At 32.2% G+C, this 18,558-nt stretch overlaps 2 protein-coding genes across 2 annotated transcripts; one reads left to right on the top strand and one right to left on the bottom strand.

Moving 5' to 3' along the window:
* The first annotated feature begins 2,166 nt into the window (after positions 1 to 2,166).
* LOC117911882 (UDP-D-apiose/UDP-D-xylose synthase 2) lies at positions 2,167 to 5,419 on the top strand. The gene is made up of 9 exons (XM_034826309.1): positions 2,167 to 2,537; positions 2,628 to 2,720; positions 2,849 to 2,956; positions 3,917 to 4,031; positions 4,124 to 4,257; positions 4,350 to 4,451; positions 4,550 to 4,642; positions 4,735 to 4,870; positions 4,958 to 5,419. Exons 1-9 carry the CDS (start codon positions 2,265 to 2,267, stop codon positions 5,068 to 5,070), a joined length of 1,167 nt encoding a protein of 388 aa, XP_034682200.1. The 5' UTR covers positions 2,167 to 2,264; the 3' UTR covers positions 5,071 to 5,419.
* Positions 5,420 to 16,110: 10,691 nt separating this feature from the next.
* On the bottom strand, positions 16,111 to 16,911 carry LOC117910996 (acetyl-CoA-benzylalcohol acetyltransferase-like). Its single transcript, XM_034825163.1, has 2 exons — positions 16,515 to 16,911; positions 16,111 to 16,385 (listed from the first exon to the last, which is right to left on the bottom strand). Exons 1-2 carry the CDS (start codon positions 16,909 to 16,911, stop codon positions 16,111 to 16,113), a joined length of 672 nt encoding a protein of 223 aa, XP_034681054.1.
* Between the last annotated feature and the right edge of the window lie 1,647 nt (positions 16,912 to 18,558).

The following is an 18,558-nucleotide window of genomic DNA, read 5'->3' as shown; positions in this document are numbered from 1 at the left end:
CAATTTTTCTAATTCTTTCTTTTTGTTTTTTCTCTTCATTTTTTCATATTTTTTCTTACATTTTCCAAAACCAAACATATCATAAAAGTATTTTTAGGAAAATAATTTTAAAAGTGTCTTCTAAATTTTATCAAATGATGACATTTTTTAAATAAAAATTAAATTAAATAAATTTCAAAAACACCTATCAATATTATAATATCTCCTAAAAATTTCTAACAAAAGGAAATCTTACGACAAGGCATATGAGAAAATACCATTGCGGAATTCACATATACTTTAAATCTTTTCCCAACGCATAAATTAGAAAATTTTTGGATAAGCTATATAGCGAAACACTATCCTTGGAATTGGAACGTTGGAACGTGGGAAGCGTGTGGTGTAACTGCATGGGATTGGAAACTTCCCTACACAGAAAAATGGCCACGTGAGCATGGAGATAGACAGCTCATTCGAAAGAGCAACTCACATGAAACGATACGTCATTACTTTTACCCACACTCCACCTTAGATTGAAGCTTCGTACTCGCCATGATTTGATGCCACCTGTACTCCTTGAGTTTAATTTAACACGGTTTAACTTAATATAATTTGAGAAAAGGCCCATAAAGATTCTTTCTAACGTAAAAATAATTTTTTTTTTGTTAATAATACTTTTATTAGAAAATTTAAATAGAGGATAGCGGTTAATTTTTAGATGTAAAAAATGAGAATGTATTTAATAATATTATTAAATGCTAATTAAAAAATATTTGAAATAGTTTTTTAAGTTCCTTAAAAATATAATTTTTGTACACAAACTTATTAATCACAAAATAACAAAAAAATAAAATAAAAAATCATGCTTAACTGCATAGTCGAAGCTCAAATATATAAAATAAATTATATAAATGGAAATCAAAATTTAATGTTTATAAATAAAATGTTTTTCACCAGTATTTCAAGTAATGATTTTCAATTTACAATGTGAATAGACTTTTCTTATTGCATTTTAAAGCTTTTTTTTTTTTTTTAGACATTCAATAATTTATAGTCGTTTTGTCTCCTTTTTTTTATTTCTTGATAGTGGTTTTGTTTCTTTTTTTATTTATTAAATGGTAATAGAGTGAGTTTTTTCGAGTACCTGTCTCGCCCTAAGATGGATTTGATTTTTTTTTTTTAAATTCAAGACAGGTTCAATTATTACCTTGTCCCACACTACCCCGATTATATAAAAAAATTAATTTAATTTAATTTAATTTTTATTTATTTATTTTTAATATATATGGATAAAAATAAAAATAATAAAATATTTTTTAATAAAATAAGTTATAAAAATTATAATAATTTAATTATTTATAAAACATATTTATTTTAATGGAATTAAAATTTTTAATTTTTTTTTTTTTTAAAGTTAAATCGGTAAGGCAAGTAGGTATGCGAATTTCTAATGCACTGTCCAAGTCCAATCCCGCTCAATTTGATTTTTTTAATGGAAAGATGATGAGAATTATTTTAAATAAATTGAATGGCGTATGGATGATGACAATCCTTTTTGAACCTATCATATTGTATGGATGATGACAATCCTTTTTGAACATATCATATTGCCATACCCATGGAAAAAGTTGAAACTAAAATAATTTCATTTTGTGAAATTTAACAAGGAAAATGAGGTTCATTTGAAAAGTGTTTTCTGTAAAATTTTTTTAGAAAATTGTACTTTAATATTTTGTAATATAAAAATTTATTTGAAAACTTAAAATGTTTTTAATTAATTTAGACATTTTTAAAAATAATTTTTATATGTAAATATTTTATTTACTCCATATTCATATTTATATAATTATTTTAAAATGGTATTTAGAAAATAATGAAAAATAATTAAGATATATTTTCTAGTTTTATTCAGTTTTTGGTTTGGAAAAAACTATTTCCATTTTGTGTTTTGGATAACAAACTGTTTTATCAAACAGGGCAGGGGTTCTATCCCAATACGGTAACGGGAAGAGATAAATCTAGCACGTGGCATGGGGAGAAAGCGAGTGGAGTTATAAGATATACGCGAGAATAAGAAGAAAAGAATTGACAATAATGAAGGTGGGGCCACATTGCCTGGGAGCCTCATCTTCCTGCAGTGTTCAGACCTTTAAGTATAAAGCCCCTCCATTTCCTCCCAAAAATTTCCACTCAAGTCTCAACCTCACCTCTTCTACTCTTCTCCACCCGGCGCACGTTGGCCCCCAATTCCTACTCTAGAGTGTGGGCATAATTGTAGAGACAGAATGGCTTCGGCGGCGAGGCTAGATCTGGACGGAAACGCCATCAAGCCGATGACGATTTGCATGATCGGCGCCGGAGGATTCATCGGATCGCACCTCTGTGAGAAGCTCATGGCTGAGACGATGCACAAGGTCTTGGCCGTTGATGTCTACAATGACAAGATCAGGCACCTTCTCGAGCCGGCTACGCATCCTTGGTCCGATCGCATTCAGTTTCACCGCATCAACATCAAGCACGATTCGAGGCTCGAAGGACTCATCAAGATGGCAGATCTGGTTCGTGATTCCCTCGTTTGTATTTCTTGCCTTGGATTTTGAATTTCTTGTATTTTGTGTCAATTTGTGGCGTTTTCTTTGGTAATGCAGACTGTCAATCTGGCTGCGATCTGTACTCCCGCAGACTACAATACTCGTCCTCTCGATACGATTTACAGCAATTTCATTGATGCCCTTCCAGTGGTATGCTGTTGGATGTTTGTTTGAATTCGTTTTCGTTCAAAGATAATGTTGTTATTTGTCTTTTTGTTTCTCGGAAATCTGTTGAAGCTGATGTATGCGTTGATTTGCGTTTTGATGTGGCTTTTTAGGTGAAATACTGTTCTGAAAACAACAAGCGTCTCATTCACTTCTCGACTTGTGAAGTCTATGGGAAAACGATTGGGAGCTTTCTTCCCAAAGATTCACCTCTCCGGCAGGTGAGATCTCTCTCCTGTCTCTGTATTTGTTTTGTTTTGTTTTGTTTTTGTTTTAGTTTTTTTTCACGCATAGAGTTCGAATCTGTATTTTGTATTTGTCTTTTGTAGTTTTTTTAACTGTAGGTTGTAAGCATTACCATTTATGATCTTCTCTAGAGTGTTCTGTCCAAGATGCACATTAGCATTTTTAATAATATATATCTAAATTTTGGATTGTGCTGATGCTGGTGATGGAAAAAATTATAAATGGACAAAGATGGTCTGATGTCATGACCCTTATTATCCGTTTTTTTATTTGCCTTTTGAGACGAAGGGTATAATTGAAATATAACTGCTTAATAACTGTGTCCTTTCTTGATCATTCTTCAACATTTCTTATCTGGTAATATTTTTATTCTTCTTGGGCACTTGCTCATTGAAGTTGCTGGAACTTTTGTATTTTTCTATTTCTTAATATCCAATCTGATGAGTTGCTCTAATATGTTAGCGTATTGAATCTATTGAAAGTAGGAGTTGTTTTGAAAATGTTTCGGTGTTTTTGTGTCCAATGATTTTAGCTATAATTAGCATTTTTGGAGTTTTGGAAGATGTTCCATGTTGTGGTTGCGTTGTTTGGAAATTATGGTGGTGCTGCATATGTTGTGTAGTATAAGGGAGCATAAATTGAATGGAGGCTGTTCTGCTGCCAATGAGTATTTTTCTTTCTGATAAGCTTGCAGTTAGATGTTTCTCTCCCATGGTCACTAGATCTAGGATGATTGGTTAAGGTTTTTGCTTCATATGCAAAGGTATTTTTACTTAAATGATCACAATGGACACTTGGTTGCTTCATTATTTTTTCTATTTGCAGAATGAGAATTTTGAACTGCTTCGGAAGCTATCGTTTTCTATTTGTTCTTTGTTTTCTGCTTGCCTTATTGTTGGAATGAACCAAGTCCATATGCTTTGATATGATATTAGGATCCAGCTTACTATCTTCTCAAAGAAGATGTCTCCCCCTGCATTTTTGGTTCAATTGAGAAGCAGAGGTGGTCCTATGCCTGTGCAAAGCAATTAATTGAGAGGTTGATTTATGGTGAGTCAACTTTTCCATCAATCTGGATGTTTCTTAACATGCATTTGTCTCATAGATCTTTCTAATTTTTTTATTATTATTATTATTTACAGCTGAAGGTGCAGAGAATGGCCTAGAGTTCACCATTGTGAGGCCTTTTAACTGGATTGGGCCTAGAATGGATTTCATTCCTGGCATTGATGGTCCTAGTGAAGGTGTTCCAAGAGTTCTGGCATGCTTCAGCAATGTTAGTTTCAACATCTGTCATAACATGGCTTGTTTGGTAGTACTTTTTTCATTTTTTTTGTCTCTGATCTTGCTCTTTCTCTCCCACCGTAGAACCTTCTTCGTCATGAGCCACTCAAGCTTGTGGATGGTGGCCAATCCCAGAGAACCTTTGTTTACATAAAGGATGCTATTGAAGCAGTCTTGTTGATGATTGTGAGTTGACCATCCTTTCTTTCATTATATGATTCCACATTTAGTTTACTTGGAAAAAAAAAAAAAACAGGATGCTGAATATTATGATCTTTTCTCAGGATAATCCTGGCAGGGCTAATGGTCACATCTTCAATGTGGGCAACCCAAACAATGAAGCTACAGTTAAGCAGCTTGCAGAAATGATGACTGAGGTGAATGAGTCATTGGTTTTTTTGATGCAATATTAATCTTAAGCTTGACCTCTATGGATTCTATATATTGATGACTTCCTTCCATTATTCAGGTTTATGCAAAGGTAAGCGGGGAACCTTCTTTGGAGGTACCAACTGTTGATGTAAGCTCCAAAGAATTCTATGGTGAAGGATATGATGACAGTGACAAGAGAATTCCAGACATGACCATAATCAATAAGCAACTTGGTAATGATCTGTTTTCTTTATCATTCCTCCTCTGTTCTTTTGCGGTTGGAGTGAAATTCTGACACAACTTTTGGATGGAATTGCCAGGTTGGAACCCTAAGACATCACTCTGGGATTTGCTTGAGTCAACCCTCACCTATCAGCACAGGACATATGCTGAGGCTATTAAGCAGGCCATTGCGAAGCCAGTTGCATCTTAAGAAGCGAATTCTCACTTAGGGGTGTGGTTGGTCCAATCCTTTCTGAGGAAGCATTAAAATATATATAAATGGCTGATTTTCATATAAGCTACATATTTTTTTTCTCTTCTTTTCTTTTTTTCTTTTAATCTTTTCAGTCTGTAGTCTCTATTTGAGAAAGTAGACTTTTATTAGGAAATTATCATTAGGTTACAGTAGCATAAGACACACTGGGGAAATTACACAAGGAAAGCCTATTTTCTGTTTCCCAAATCCCAAGGGTTTCCTTGGTCATGTCTCCATTTTGTCTCTCCAAGGGTGTGCTGTATTTTTTATTTTGTTTGACCAGGAACTTGTTTTTTTTTTTTCCCCTCTTTTTTTTCCCCTAAATAATTATTTGTTAATTATTTTTTCTTAAATAATAATTTATTAATTTATGTCTATGTTACGCTTTTTATTCTTGCTTTTGAAGCTGCTACTACATGAGCAGAAAATTGAAGTTGTCCTTGATGAGGGAAATTATTATTCAGGGAAAAAGGAACATCGCGTCTTTTTTTTTTTTTTTTTTTGGGTATGCAACCTTTCAATGCCTTTGTTCACGTGGTCTCTAGGCTAAAAACGTATTTTGGGTAAGTTATTTTTGAAACTAATGTCAAGAAGTGCTAGTGAAGGGTGATTTTATTCATTAGATTTTTAAAAATATTACAAAATATGAGAACTTTTTGTATTGTGGAAACTTATACATGATCCATATTGTAAATATCTTCTTTTTAACTTTTTTTTTTTTTTTTTAATAAAAAGGCGAGACCGGTTAATTAAAAAAAAAAGTATTTATTCTTTGAGAGCATTTTAATAATTTCTTCTTTTAGTTTCTTTTTCTTGTAATTCTTTTATCCTACAATATTTCGTTAGTTAGAATTGTTACAAAATTATTTTACTTTGTCATAATTAGTAATTATCCACAAATCTCATTTAGTATTATTATTGCGGGATGCAATGTGTAAATTATTATATAGTTAGAAGCTATGTAAAATTATTTTTATTTCTAGAAATATGCGAATGGTTATTGGTAGCATATTAAAATGATTTTATATTTTTTTCATAACTAAAAGCTATGTAAAGAAAAAAAAAATTATATATCGATTAGTTTGAGACTACGTAAAAATTATTATTAGCAACATATTAAAATAAATATATATTTGAAGTGAATGCAATTTCATTATCTGAAAAGTATGTAATTTTATTCTCAAAAGCGAATGCAAATCTCGTTCCTTAATTACTAATACTAAAATAAAAATTGACATAATAAAATAATTCATACCATATCATAAGAAATAAAACAATATTAAAAATTATTATAAGTGCGGTATAAAATAGCATTGATCACGTATTTATTGGATGCCTAAATAATTAGTTAACTTTTACGAAGTCTCAATAAAAGTAAAAAGACATGGATGAAAATGTATTTCAATAATAGTAATAAATTAGATCTAACTTGTTTTGATGTTGATTTCCTTTAATGTCCCGTGAAAAATTGATCTTCTAGCGAATAATGAAAATATTCTTGTTGATTGATGTTATATCATGCATTGTAATTATATTATTTTAATTTACCATTTTTTTTTTATGTTTTTCTCAAATGTTGTTCATATATGAAATTACATATGCTATTTTAAGATCAACGATGAAGATGTATGTCTCATGGATTGTACACTCATATAAAAAAATTATTTTCCAATTTGACATAAGCAAAGGTTAATGTTAATATCATATCAAGTACTATAGACATGATTGAAGGCTTTGGAAGAGTAAATATTATGCTATCAAACGAGATTAAATTGCATATAAATGATCTTATAAATTCAAAAGAAATTTGCTCAATTTTAGAGATATTATCATAAATTGGTATTATTTGAAACTATGAATGAAAGTAATGTGAAATATATTTACATTGCTTCTATTATTCATGACCAAAATCTTATAATAAAAAAATTCTTGACTTTTTCCTCTAGGTCATATCATTAATTAAAAAGTCAAATTGAATCTTATAATGTCATGAACTAGAAGTTCACTAACCCAAAGATTTTTATGTTTTGATGAGACCAATTAAGCCACTAGGGTCCTCAATGATGTACCAAATAATTGAACTCACATGGGCATCCATTAAATAATTAGAAAATTCTTTTGCCCAATGAATATTCATGTGATGCTTGCTTATAAGGCTAATTTATAGTTAGGTCATCCTTTATTAAAATCATATACAAGTCACCAAACTTTTTTAATTAGAAAATTCTTTTGCCCAATGAATATTCATGTACTGCTTGCTCGTAAGGCTAATTTATAGTTAGACCATCTTTTATTAAAATCATTTACGAGTCACCAAACTTTTTTAAAAAGGAATACATAGGGACATATGTGGGTCTACCACCCACCATGTGGATCATTTATTATTTTATGGTCTTAATGGATATACCCCTACTAAATGGTCACACGTTTCTCTCCTTTCTATATGTAATGTTACCGTTGTCAGATTCCTTACACAAATAATCTAATTGCAAGCATAATTTCCATATTATCTAACCAAGACAATATGTCTTGGTAATGCTAGTGAATCTACTTCTCAAACATTTATTGATTATGTCAATTGGAGTTTATATTGACCATCTTCTTGCTCACACTCATACCTAGAATAGTTTGGAAGAATCCCTCATTAAACATATCTAATTAATTGCTCGACCCTTACTCATGAAAACCAAAATACATATTTTTGCTTAAGGACATACCATTATGCATGTTGTAGCCTTAGTCCGCATTCAACCTACAACTTACCATGAATACTCCCCTTCACAACTTGAAAAACAACCAAGTGTCTCTCACTTTTCGGTTATAGAATGTATGTACCAATTACACATACACAACACATTAAAATTGGTCCCTAATGAAGGGTTGGGATTTATATAGGTTTTTATTCTTCATCCATCATAAGTTATCATGAACCTTTGGCAAGTGATGTTTTTACATATTTTTTGGATTGTCATTTAAAGAAATTGTTTTCCAATTGTTACGGGGAGAAAAACCGATTTTTGAAAAACAATGAGAAATTGTTTAGAATGCATCAACTTTGTTTCATCTTGATCCTTATACAAATCAATGTACACCAAAAGTTCAAATGATTATTCATTTGCAAAATCTACACAAACCAATTACCAAATGCATTTATTGATATATATATATATATATATATATAAAAGTCACCTATTTCAGCTACAAATACTCTAGCGCATATTGAAATCTCTATAGGACGACAATTAATAAATGAATATAAGACATACTTGAAGCTTGGTAGACTCATTAGCTCAAAGAATTCTCGGAAGAGAAGATCATAAAGAAAACTTAACACTCTTAAAGAGGCCATCAAAATGATTAATCAGTCCAAAATTGATAAACCTATAGCCCCCAAAGAGAATAAATAAAATTGATAGCTCCTAACAAGGCACATATTAAACAAATAGTCCTTGAAGAGGCATAAATTAAATGTGTAGCACTTGAAGAGGTACAAGTACCTAAAAATGATGAGATTTCAGTAGTTATGTACATACGGGAGAAAAATGAGAACAAAATAATAATATTTTCGTTTTCTAAGTGGTCTTTGACATCATAAGAAATGATTAGGACCCTGAATAAAAAATTGTGGGAGAATATTGACACAAAAATGATTAGCCAAAATGGAAAGAAGCTATGCACACAAAGTTAAACTCGTTAATAAAACAAGTATTTAGACCTTTAGTTCAAATGCCAGAAGACAAAGCCTATCGAGTATAAATGGGTATTTGTACGAAAGTGTATTAATGAGAAAAATGATATCATAAGATATAAAGTGCAATTAGTGACACAAGGTTTCTTGTAGAGACCTGGTATTGGTTACAAAAAAAACATACTTTCATCATGAATGTAATTGTTAGGATAGAATCCTTAAAAACATGATATGATGTAACAAAAAAGATTTCATTAATATTTACATTATGATTTCGGTTTTTATTAACTATTCTATTTATGTACTATATTTATCTTGAGCATTTAGTCATGCATTACTTGCATTGTACATGACTTGGATGTATTAGGAGTTGCACAAAAGTTATAAGTCATGGAATCCTTGCAAGCTAATGAGTTATTCAAAGTTGTTTTGTGGACTTCGATAATCCATCTAAGGTTCTAGTGCATTGTCTCATAATTGGAGGGATGACTTATCTTGGTCATTGGGATGAGTTTCTTATGGTGAGTGCATTGGTATGTATAACTATATTGGATAGAACCTACAGTAAGTCATGACATTAGTTATCTAAGTAGTTATAACTTCATCAAGCTAATATGCTATATAAGCTCTCAACCTTAAGAAAATATTAAGCTACTACTAAGGTCATCAAAGGCTTTGACCTTAAGGTGGTTATATATTCTTTATGGATTGGGTCATTAATAATTAAGTCAGATGCTAATAGGTAATCTCAAGATAGACACTATGATATCTCATTCATTTAAGATAGTTTATCCCTTGGATGATCATAAGGATTTATGTCATGCAATCTATGGTTGCAATAAATCCTTTAGTGGAATTTAACACATTCTTTTAGTGAGTTAGAGTGTGTCAATTGATCACATAATAGAAGAATTTAAAATTTAAGGATGATAGAGGTAATATGAGAGGATGGAGGCTTATACCCCGTTAGAATACAAATATTAGTTCATGGAGAGCTTGCATGTAGTGGTTAGTAAGTCATAATCTTGAGAAATCGATTAAATTGGATTTAATCAATTTATTTCTTGACATAATTTTTATAGGATATTATTTTGAAATTATATTAAATGTTATTTTTATTTCCCTACATGGATCAAATAAATTTTACATAAAAAATATGTTAGATTATCTTTAATTGTTTACAATATAAAAATATGAAGTAATTATTGTGGACCCACATTTTTCACATGTGTCCCACTCGATCGGCGAGACTCACTTTTGATTAAAGTGAAAAGCTGATTTTTTTTATTATTTAAATGTTGGAGTCGCCACTTTTATTTATTTTTTAAAAGAGAAGTCAATTAAGAACAAAACCCTTAAAATTACTTCAGACTTCTAGAAAAGTTGTCTACGAAAAACTCAAGTCTGGGTCCGGGGATCAGGTTACCTATCAGGAAGGTACCCCAAAGAGGTAACACCCTTCTAAACCCTAAAAAGGTCTCTACTAGCTAAGTTGAGGGAAATATGATAATTAATCCGTTGCTTATGGATACTCATATATGTTAAGGTGATTTTGAAAGTCTACTAACCCTAGCATGCTAATTAAAAAAAAAACACACACAATCATAAAGGAAGGATAATATGCATACTTGGATTTGCAACTTAAGTGTTATCACAAAATCATCAAAGTTAGTTTAGATATTCAACATGCATTTTATCAGAGAAAATCAATCAAATATCGAGGTACCTAAGGACAGTATCAAACATGGGCATAGTTCACATTGACATGCATATTCATGGAATTTTGAGAGTGGAGGATAGAGGGCATATCTGAATAGCATAGATAACTTATAATGTGCTACCACAAGACATGGAGGGTTAGATTAAAATTATATAATAAATAATAAAAGAAAGAAACCCTAGCATACTTGGTATCTAAATAGCATAGAAAAAATTATTAGAGTATACAAAATCATCAATTATTACATACATCTTGCATATAATTCCTAAAAATTGATGGTTATGATTATAACAAGTAGCAAAAGTGGCAGCAAAGATAAGTTTTGAAAAGAATCTTTTATGTTGGGGTCCAAGTCCCCAATTAATATTCGTAAGATTCACTTGTGTATTCCCATTAGCTTGGGAGCACAAGTTCAAATCTATGTTAAGAAAATAACAAAGTTTTTGGAAAACCTAAAAGAAAAGGAATGCAACTTGGATAAAACTGACTTGTATATTTTTAAAAGAAAGTGAGATCTTTGTTCTAAAAACCTAGAATGGATTTCTTTAAAAGTTTTTAAATGATTTGAATTCCTTTACAAAAGGATTTTAGGAAAGCAAAAGGAACCATGTGAATCAATAAATCCAAAACATTGATACAAAATAGACATTTTTTATTTATAACTTCAAAGAGTTTTGAGAATAAGAGAAAATCAACTTGGATCACCTTTTTGGCCACCTTTCATTTGGAATCAAGGAACCTCATTCATGATGGAAGGAAATTCATTTTTACAAAAGAGAAAAAAAAATTTACTCAACCCAAAAAAGGTAATTAGATAATTTTAAAAGGGTCTTAACTCAAACAAATATTCTATTTGAATTAATGAATTATTTATTTTTAAACAAATAAATAAGATTTGATTCAAAACAATTATTTTTTGAACTCAAACTACAAATTAAATATCATGGGATCAATCAAAATAATAACCAAAATTCCAAAAGCAAGTAAACTAAGATAAGATCCAATCAAGATCGAACAAAAAAAAATGAACTCAACATATAAACTAAATATCATAGAACTGATTGAAATAATAACCTAAATTCCAAGAAAGTAAACTAAGATAGGATCTAATAAAAAAAATAATGAGCTCAACACATAAACTTAGTATCATGGGGTTTATTAGATTAATTTAGCAAAACACAAAAAGTTGTAAACTGAAATATGATGAATCGTGAATTAAATTTAACAAACCTAGAACATGAAAGTAATAATATGAGATCAACTAAACTAATCAATTAAAATTCTAGAAAACATGCAAACTGAATACGATGGATCCAAAACCAAATGAACTTAGAACATGAAAATAATGACATAAGGTTAACAAAAATAATCAACTAATTTTTTGTTCTTTCTTTTTTTTTTCTTTTTTTTTTTAAACACCAGACTAAATATGATGAATCAAAACTAAGTTAATAAGCTTAAAAAAACATGAATATAATGACACAAGTTCACTCAAACTAGTAAACTCTAGAAAACATATGATCTAAAATTGGACCAATTAAGAATCAAAGTTAACAAACTCAAGACTTGGGCAAAATGACATGGAATCAAATAAATTAATCAACTACAATCCTAAGGCCAGACATAAATCAAATAGGATGAATCTAAAAACTAAAATTAACAATCTTAATGACATGAAGATAATGACACAGAATCAAATAAATCCATCAACTAAAATTCTAAGACTCATGATTCATAGGATGAATCCAAAAACTAAGGTGGTGTTTATTATTTGGCTTAATAGAAAAAGTCAAAGTGAACGTGTTATCAATAAGTTTAGTTTAATTATATTGGTTGATGTCAATGAATTACTTTTAACTGAATAGAAAAAACCAAATATTTTGGCTTTTCCTTTCAACAAAAAAAACACCACCTAAGATTAAAAACACAATGATAATGACATGGAATTAAATAAATTAATAAACTAAAATCCTAAAGCCACACATAAGTCAAAAAGGATGAATCTAAAAACTAAAATAAAAAATTAACGACTTTTGAAACTTACCTCAAATTATATTGAAATTGATGTCATCTTCACGTTGCCAAACTCAAGCCATGTGCATCGATTAGCTCACTTTAAATTTCAGCAACTAGATTACATACATATACAACCACTTTTCCTCTCGAATTATAAACGACTTTTAGCCATGGAATCACGCACACATGCAGCCACAATCCACTTGAATTATACTAAATTTTCAGCCACTATAGTCTCAATTCATGGCTACATTTCCATTGATTTTGCAATAAAAAAATTCAGCCACTAGAGAACCATTTGATGGCTGCCACTTTCATCCATTAAACTTCGTCCCATACTGTATCCACTTCAAAAAAATTACAAGAATTCTCCATTATGCAATCACAACTTCCTTAATTTTTGGCCACTAGAATCTTCATTTATGCACCCACAATTTCCCCTTAATTTTCCACCAAATTTCGGCCTCCAAGAATCCACTAACAACAACAAAAAGAATTCATCAAATTTCAGTAAGCTTCATCAAGCAAAATTGGAAGAATCGAAATCCACTTTCAACGAATAAAAAAAATTGATTTTCTCCATCCATAGCCGTGTCTCCATCATGAAATTCCTTACTTGTAGCCAATAAAATTCAGCAATCTTTAAGCTCCATTCTCCATACATTTTCAGCCATAAAAGTTCTCCATGATGCAGTCACCGTATTTGAATTGTTGATGCCACATTCATCTCTTCTCCAAGACCACAAACTTCCATTTAAATTAAGCCTTTCAAGTCCCTATTAACAACCTGCGATTCAACCATGAGTTTTCTTTTTCATTAAGCTCTCCACTAAGTGGCAAAAGTGGTTGTTAATGGTGTGTGCTAGAAGTTTCTAACAATAATCTGGTGCTCTTCTCAAGTTTCCCCATGTAACCGCAAGTCAAAACCTTAAGATCCTCCCTTTCTTCCTCCCATGCCATCATCTAGAGAGCCATCTTAATCTTCAAAATCCTCAAGTCATGTCCTTCATTATTTGGCAGCCCCTTTTTCCTAAAGTCCTAATGCTTTTCATCTCCAAAAACGCTCTCATCTCCCATCTCAAATTCTCCAACATCCGCAAGTCTTCTCGAACTCCAATAACATGATCCCCCATCCAAGTGGCAGCCCTCGAGTCCCCTAATGAATATTAAATCGCAACTTGCATGTCCTTCTCCAATGACCCGATTCCCTTTTCTCTATCATCCGTGTGTGTATTTTTGAAGAAATCTGATCATTTTTCTCAAATATGTACTTCCCCTTCCCAACTTTTGGTGAGTGTTTTTTTTTTTTTTTTTTCTTTCTTATCTCTTTCTCACAGTTCCCAATTTCTCATTCTTTCTTATCGCCTTCTCTATGCTCTTTCTTTTCATTTCTCGTTTTTTTTTTTTTTTTTTTTGGGGGGGGGGGGGGGGGGGGTTTCACCAGCCAATCTCTCTCCCCCTGCTCGCTCTCTGTCCTTTTCTTTGCTCTTCTCAAAATCAGAACCTCCTCAGAATCCTTCTTCTTGAAGGTTTCTCCTTGTTTCTTTGGAAATCACAGCCTGCTCTTTCCCCATGCAATTCATTTTCCACCAAAACTCTAATCTTCCCCAAAATTTTCATATCTTTTCCCCCAGGTGGCATATGGCATATACCCTCCAAAAAAAAAAAAAAAAATCTTAACATCTCGGCTCTTCAATTCTCCTCTCAATGCATGGGTCAATCATCTTTTCCCATCATTTTTAATTTAGCCAAAAATATATGTATAGATTATTTCATGACCTCTTCGACACCAAATCCTCATGGATACCACTCACTTTCATCAAATTCCATTTTTTATTCTTTAATTCAAAAACCATATATTCTCATAATGCATAATTTTCCCCATACAACCACTATGAATCCCCATTTACATTTAAAAAAAAAGAAAAAAGAAATAACTTATAAGTTCCATTTACACTCCTGACCACCATTAGGTTTCCATTAAATTTTACATTTAAAAAACGATATTCTTAATTCACCAAAACTCTATTTACATACATGGCATTAAAAAAATTTTATATTGAAACATTCTAAAATTTAATTTATCAATACTCTATTTACACACATACCACTAAAGATTTTATGTTAAAACACTTTAAGAAAATTACCTTACCAAAATTCAAGTTAAAATGAATTTGTATCCAAATTAACTAATTTAAAGTGCACCTACAAGGTAACCAAGTGGACTAAGTTAAAGTGCAACTAAGTGAGTTGGAATAAGTTGAAGTATAACTAAGTGAGCTTGCATAAAAGATGCTTAGGTGTGCCTGCATAAGGTAGGGTGCGTCTAAGTGACCTAAACAAAGCGTGAAGAGTAGCCTAGGTCATAGTGAGGGTCTTGATGAGCCCCTCAACAAAAGGGTCCCTAAAGATATATGACTCAAAAAAAAAAAAGTTGTATGAGTGTCAAAGGACAAAAGAAAAACATAGGATAACACCTAACATTACTTGTGCTAAAAGGACAAAATGAAGGGTCTACAATTATGTTTTATGTAAGTAGTTTGAATAAAATGAAACAATTTGTATAATTTTGGTTTATTTAGCCCTAGTTGGCAAGGAAATTGGTGTGGACTTTTACATTGCTTTGGTAGAGAATATAAATGTATTAAGTCCTAGCTTCTAGGAATCTGGTTAGAGGTTACTAATACTAATACAAATTGGATTCCATCCAACTCAATAAAAGAATAATATTTGAAACTAATCAGTTATTTATAAAATCCCATTTAATTAGGCATAATTTGATATTTGATAATTTAAATAAAAATATTTTGAAATAATTTAATTTTGATTTGATATGAAATTGTTAATAAGGTAAGACTTGGAGAAGACATATTCTTTCAAAAGGCCGGTGGGGCTTGGGCAAGACCCATGTTGGGTCACATTGGCGCAATGGCTATCTCTACACTTGGTCTTGCCACGTTCAACCCATATTTCAGCAACCCAAAGTGCTAACTACTAACTTTGATTTTTCTTCTAAGTACTACTAACTTGTAAATTAGCAGTTTGACTATGAATACTTAATTATAATTATGTACATTTAGTATGTTCATACTACAAGATTAAAAAAAAAAAAGAATCTAGAAGTCCTATCAGTCAATTATTGACAATTAACATGAATTATAACATATGTTAATAGTTTTTAGAAACGTATATTAGCTATTAGAGATTGTTAACTAAACTAGATCAAACATGCATGCTACATAAACTAAATCAACATATATGTAGGATTGACATGAACAACACCATGTCCTATTGTGATCATTACAATGGAGGTCTGTTCTAGTGACTTAAAGCATATCAACCTAAAATGCCCCTTTTTCATAGACACCTTTGATCTAGTTTCCTACAGCCATAGGAGAATTCAGTCCGTTGGCTGTAAAGGAGTTCCACTAGAACTGAAGGCCATATTGTCTCCATCTTGTTGGAATAGAAGCATGTTTTCTTTACTCAAGCTTACCCATACTTCAATTCCGTCTCCACTTTCTGCATCCTGCAGGCTAGCCATTGGAAAAGACATATTACATCTACTAATCTAAGTGGGCTTTTCCCAACCAAAATCAGCTTCGTAAGTTGGGAATCTACACCAGCTAGTAAACATGTGGACATCTACATACTCTTTCTTCGATTCCTCGTTTACCTTATTGAAGGATTTTACAACAGTGGGGAACACATCCTCGCAACATAGTGCATTCACATAGATTGCATCCCTCAGTAAAACCACCAAATCAGGCAACTCCATTTTGCTCCTGTCCCCCATAAATCTTGCTGCAACCAATCTGTAGAGGTATCCACAATAATTGTGTTTTACTGCAGGAACAATTTTGGCATGCAAGTTCATAGAATGAACTGCAAGAGAAGTCCTCAACCGTCCATATTTTGCTTCACTTACCGGATGAGAGCTTTCCATATGATTGTTGTCACTACCTCAACTCGTACGTGAAGGTTTTGGCTTGACTCCTACATCACAAGACCCAGGACTGGATCTGGCTTTCAGGATTGATATTTCAGCCCCATCGCACACGAATTGCCTTGTGACAACCTTATCAAGTCCAAAGACTCTTGGTGGAGGCGGGGGCTTGAGCATGGGTAAAACTTTTGCTGAGAAGAGAGAAGCCAAGTTGAAACATGGTAAGAGTAGTTCCTTTGTCCCTACTTGGCTTGCAGTTGCCCAAGAAGTAATGAATTTAACCATAATGAATCCATCGGCAATGGCGTGGCAGATGCATATACCAATGACTAATCCTCCACATTCAAATAAGGTAGTCTGAATTACTACTAGCGGACTTGTGACTGATCCAACCACACCAAAATCAAACCGAATGAGGGAATTCATCTGCTCTATTGCATCTCTTCTTCTGCTTAGAAGTTGATTGAGTTGGATGTCCACTTTGGCATCCAAATATTCAACCCCTTGGTCATTACAATCAACTGACTCATCATCTTTGATATGCCTTCCGGCTAGCAGGTAGTTAGAGAGGTTGAGTTGTTATGTAGGTATTACAACTTTCTGTTCTACTCTTTCCACAACCATATATAGCAATTGTATTCCCAAAACAACTAATCTACAATTTTCTCATCAATACAGAAAATACAAGAGATCCTTTACTCTGTTTCTTGTTCTTTGCTTTCTCTATTTCTTGCTCTCTGCTTTCTTTATTTTTCTGACTTGGTATCAGAGCTTAAAAGATCCTATCCTTCCCATGGCAGCAACTTGTGATTCCACAGAACTAGCAATTTCAACAATCGAAAGAATGACAATTCCAGCATTAGTAGAGGATTCTTCAAAATTAGTCATCAGCCCTCTCAATCAACTTATCACCATTCGGCTTGAAGAAAATAACTTTCTTTTGTGGAGAACTCAAGTTGAAAATACTATCAAAGGTTATGGTCTTGAAGGGTTCATATATGGGACTAACCAAGTTCCCTCAAAGTTTCTTACTGGCCCAAATAATGAAACTGTTCCAAATACAGCATATATTACCTATCAACGCCAAGATCATCTTATTTCTTGGCTTCTTGCCTTGATAGGTTCCAACTTTCTGCCACAATTCATTGGATGTTCTACTGCCCAGGAGGTTTGGTCTTCCATTTGTCAACTATTCCATTCACTATCAACTGCAAAGGTTATGCACTATAAGCATCAAATGTAGGTCTTGAAGAAAGAAAATCTCTGTGTGAGAGAATATCTAATGAAAATGAAGACCTTTTCTAATATGCTTGCTGCTGCTAGTCATAAAATATCATAAACGGATCAAATTCTTGCCATCTTGAATGATCTTGGTCTGGAATATGAGTTCATCACAACTGTTATCTCTTCTCGTGAAATTCCTTACTCAGTGCAAGCTGTGAATGCTCTACTCCTTTCTCATGAAGAAAGAATCCTAAACAGGAATGCCTCTTTAGAAATGTCAACAAATCTCACTACTCAAAGAATAAATTTCAATAGTGGGAACAACTTTCAGAGAAACAATCAAGAAGAAACTAGTATGGAAGAGGATATCATGGAACTCGTGGAAGAGGTCGAGGAAGGTCCTCAAATGGAAATAGGCCACAATGCCAACTCTGTGGAAAGATTGGGTGCACTGTCCAGAAATGCTACTATCGATTTGATATCAACTTTACCGGAAATGATTCATCATCTTCATCAAGCAACAGAAGTAGTAATTCTTCACAATTTCAAAATCCAAATTCCTCTCAGCTTCAAAATAGTGCTAATCTTACTCAATATGGGAATCAAGATCTGTAAGACAATCTTTCCATGACAGCAATGATAGCTTCTCCAGGGTACGTTAATAACACTTATTGGTACCCAGACTCAGGAGCTACAAATCATGTCACAAGTGATCTCAACAATCTGACATTTGGCATTGAATACCATGGAAACAACAAAATCCACATGGGTAATGGAGAAGGTCTCAACATATCACATATTGGTCATTCAGTTTTTTCTTCTCTACCATTTTCTTCTCGAATCTTATAT

Source organism: Vitis riparia, chromosome 3, assembly GCF_004353265.1.
Source record: "Vitis riparia cultivar Riparia Gloire de Montpellier isolate 1030 chromosome 3, EGFV_Vit.rip_1.0, whole genome shotgun sequence".
NCBI classification, from domain to species: domain Eukaryota; kingdom Viridiplantae; phylum Streptophyta; class Magnoliopsida; order Vitales; family Vitaceae; genus Vitis; species Vitis riparia.
The sequence above is the reverse complement of the archived record's forward strand: the minus strand, read 5'-3'. Positions and strand labels throughout refer to the sequence as shown.

What these genes read in the sequence shown, in the direction of transcription:
- LOC117910996 (XM_034825163.1), bottom strand. Translation starts at nt 16,911, where the DNA reads ATGAATTCCCTCATTCGGTTTGATTTTGGTGTGGTTGGATCAGTCACA. An exon ending in AGTCAAGCCAAAACCTTCAC is followed by an intron (nt 16,386 to 16,514) that starts GTACGAGTTGAG and finishes TTGTTCCTGCAG; the next exon opens with TAAAACACAATTATTGTGGA.
- LOC117911882 (XM_034826309.1), top strand. Translation starts at nt 2,265, where the DNA reads ATGGCTTCGGCGGCGAGGCTAGATCTGGACGGAAACGCCATCAAGCCG. An exon ending in AAGCAGTCTTGTTGATGATT is followed by an intron (nt 4,452 to 4,549) that starts GTGAGTTGACCA and finishes ATCTTTTCTCAG; the next exon opens with GATAATCCTGGCAGGGCTAA. An exon ending in CATAATCAATAAGCAACTTG is followed by an intron (nt 4,871 to 4,957) that starts GTAATGATCTGT and finishes TGGAATTGCCAG; the next exon opens with GTTGGAACCCTAAGACATCA.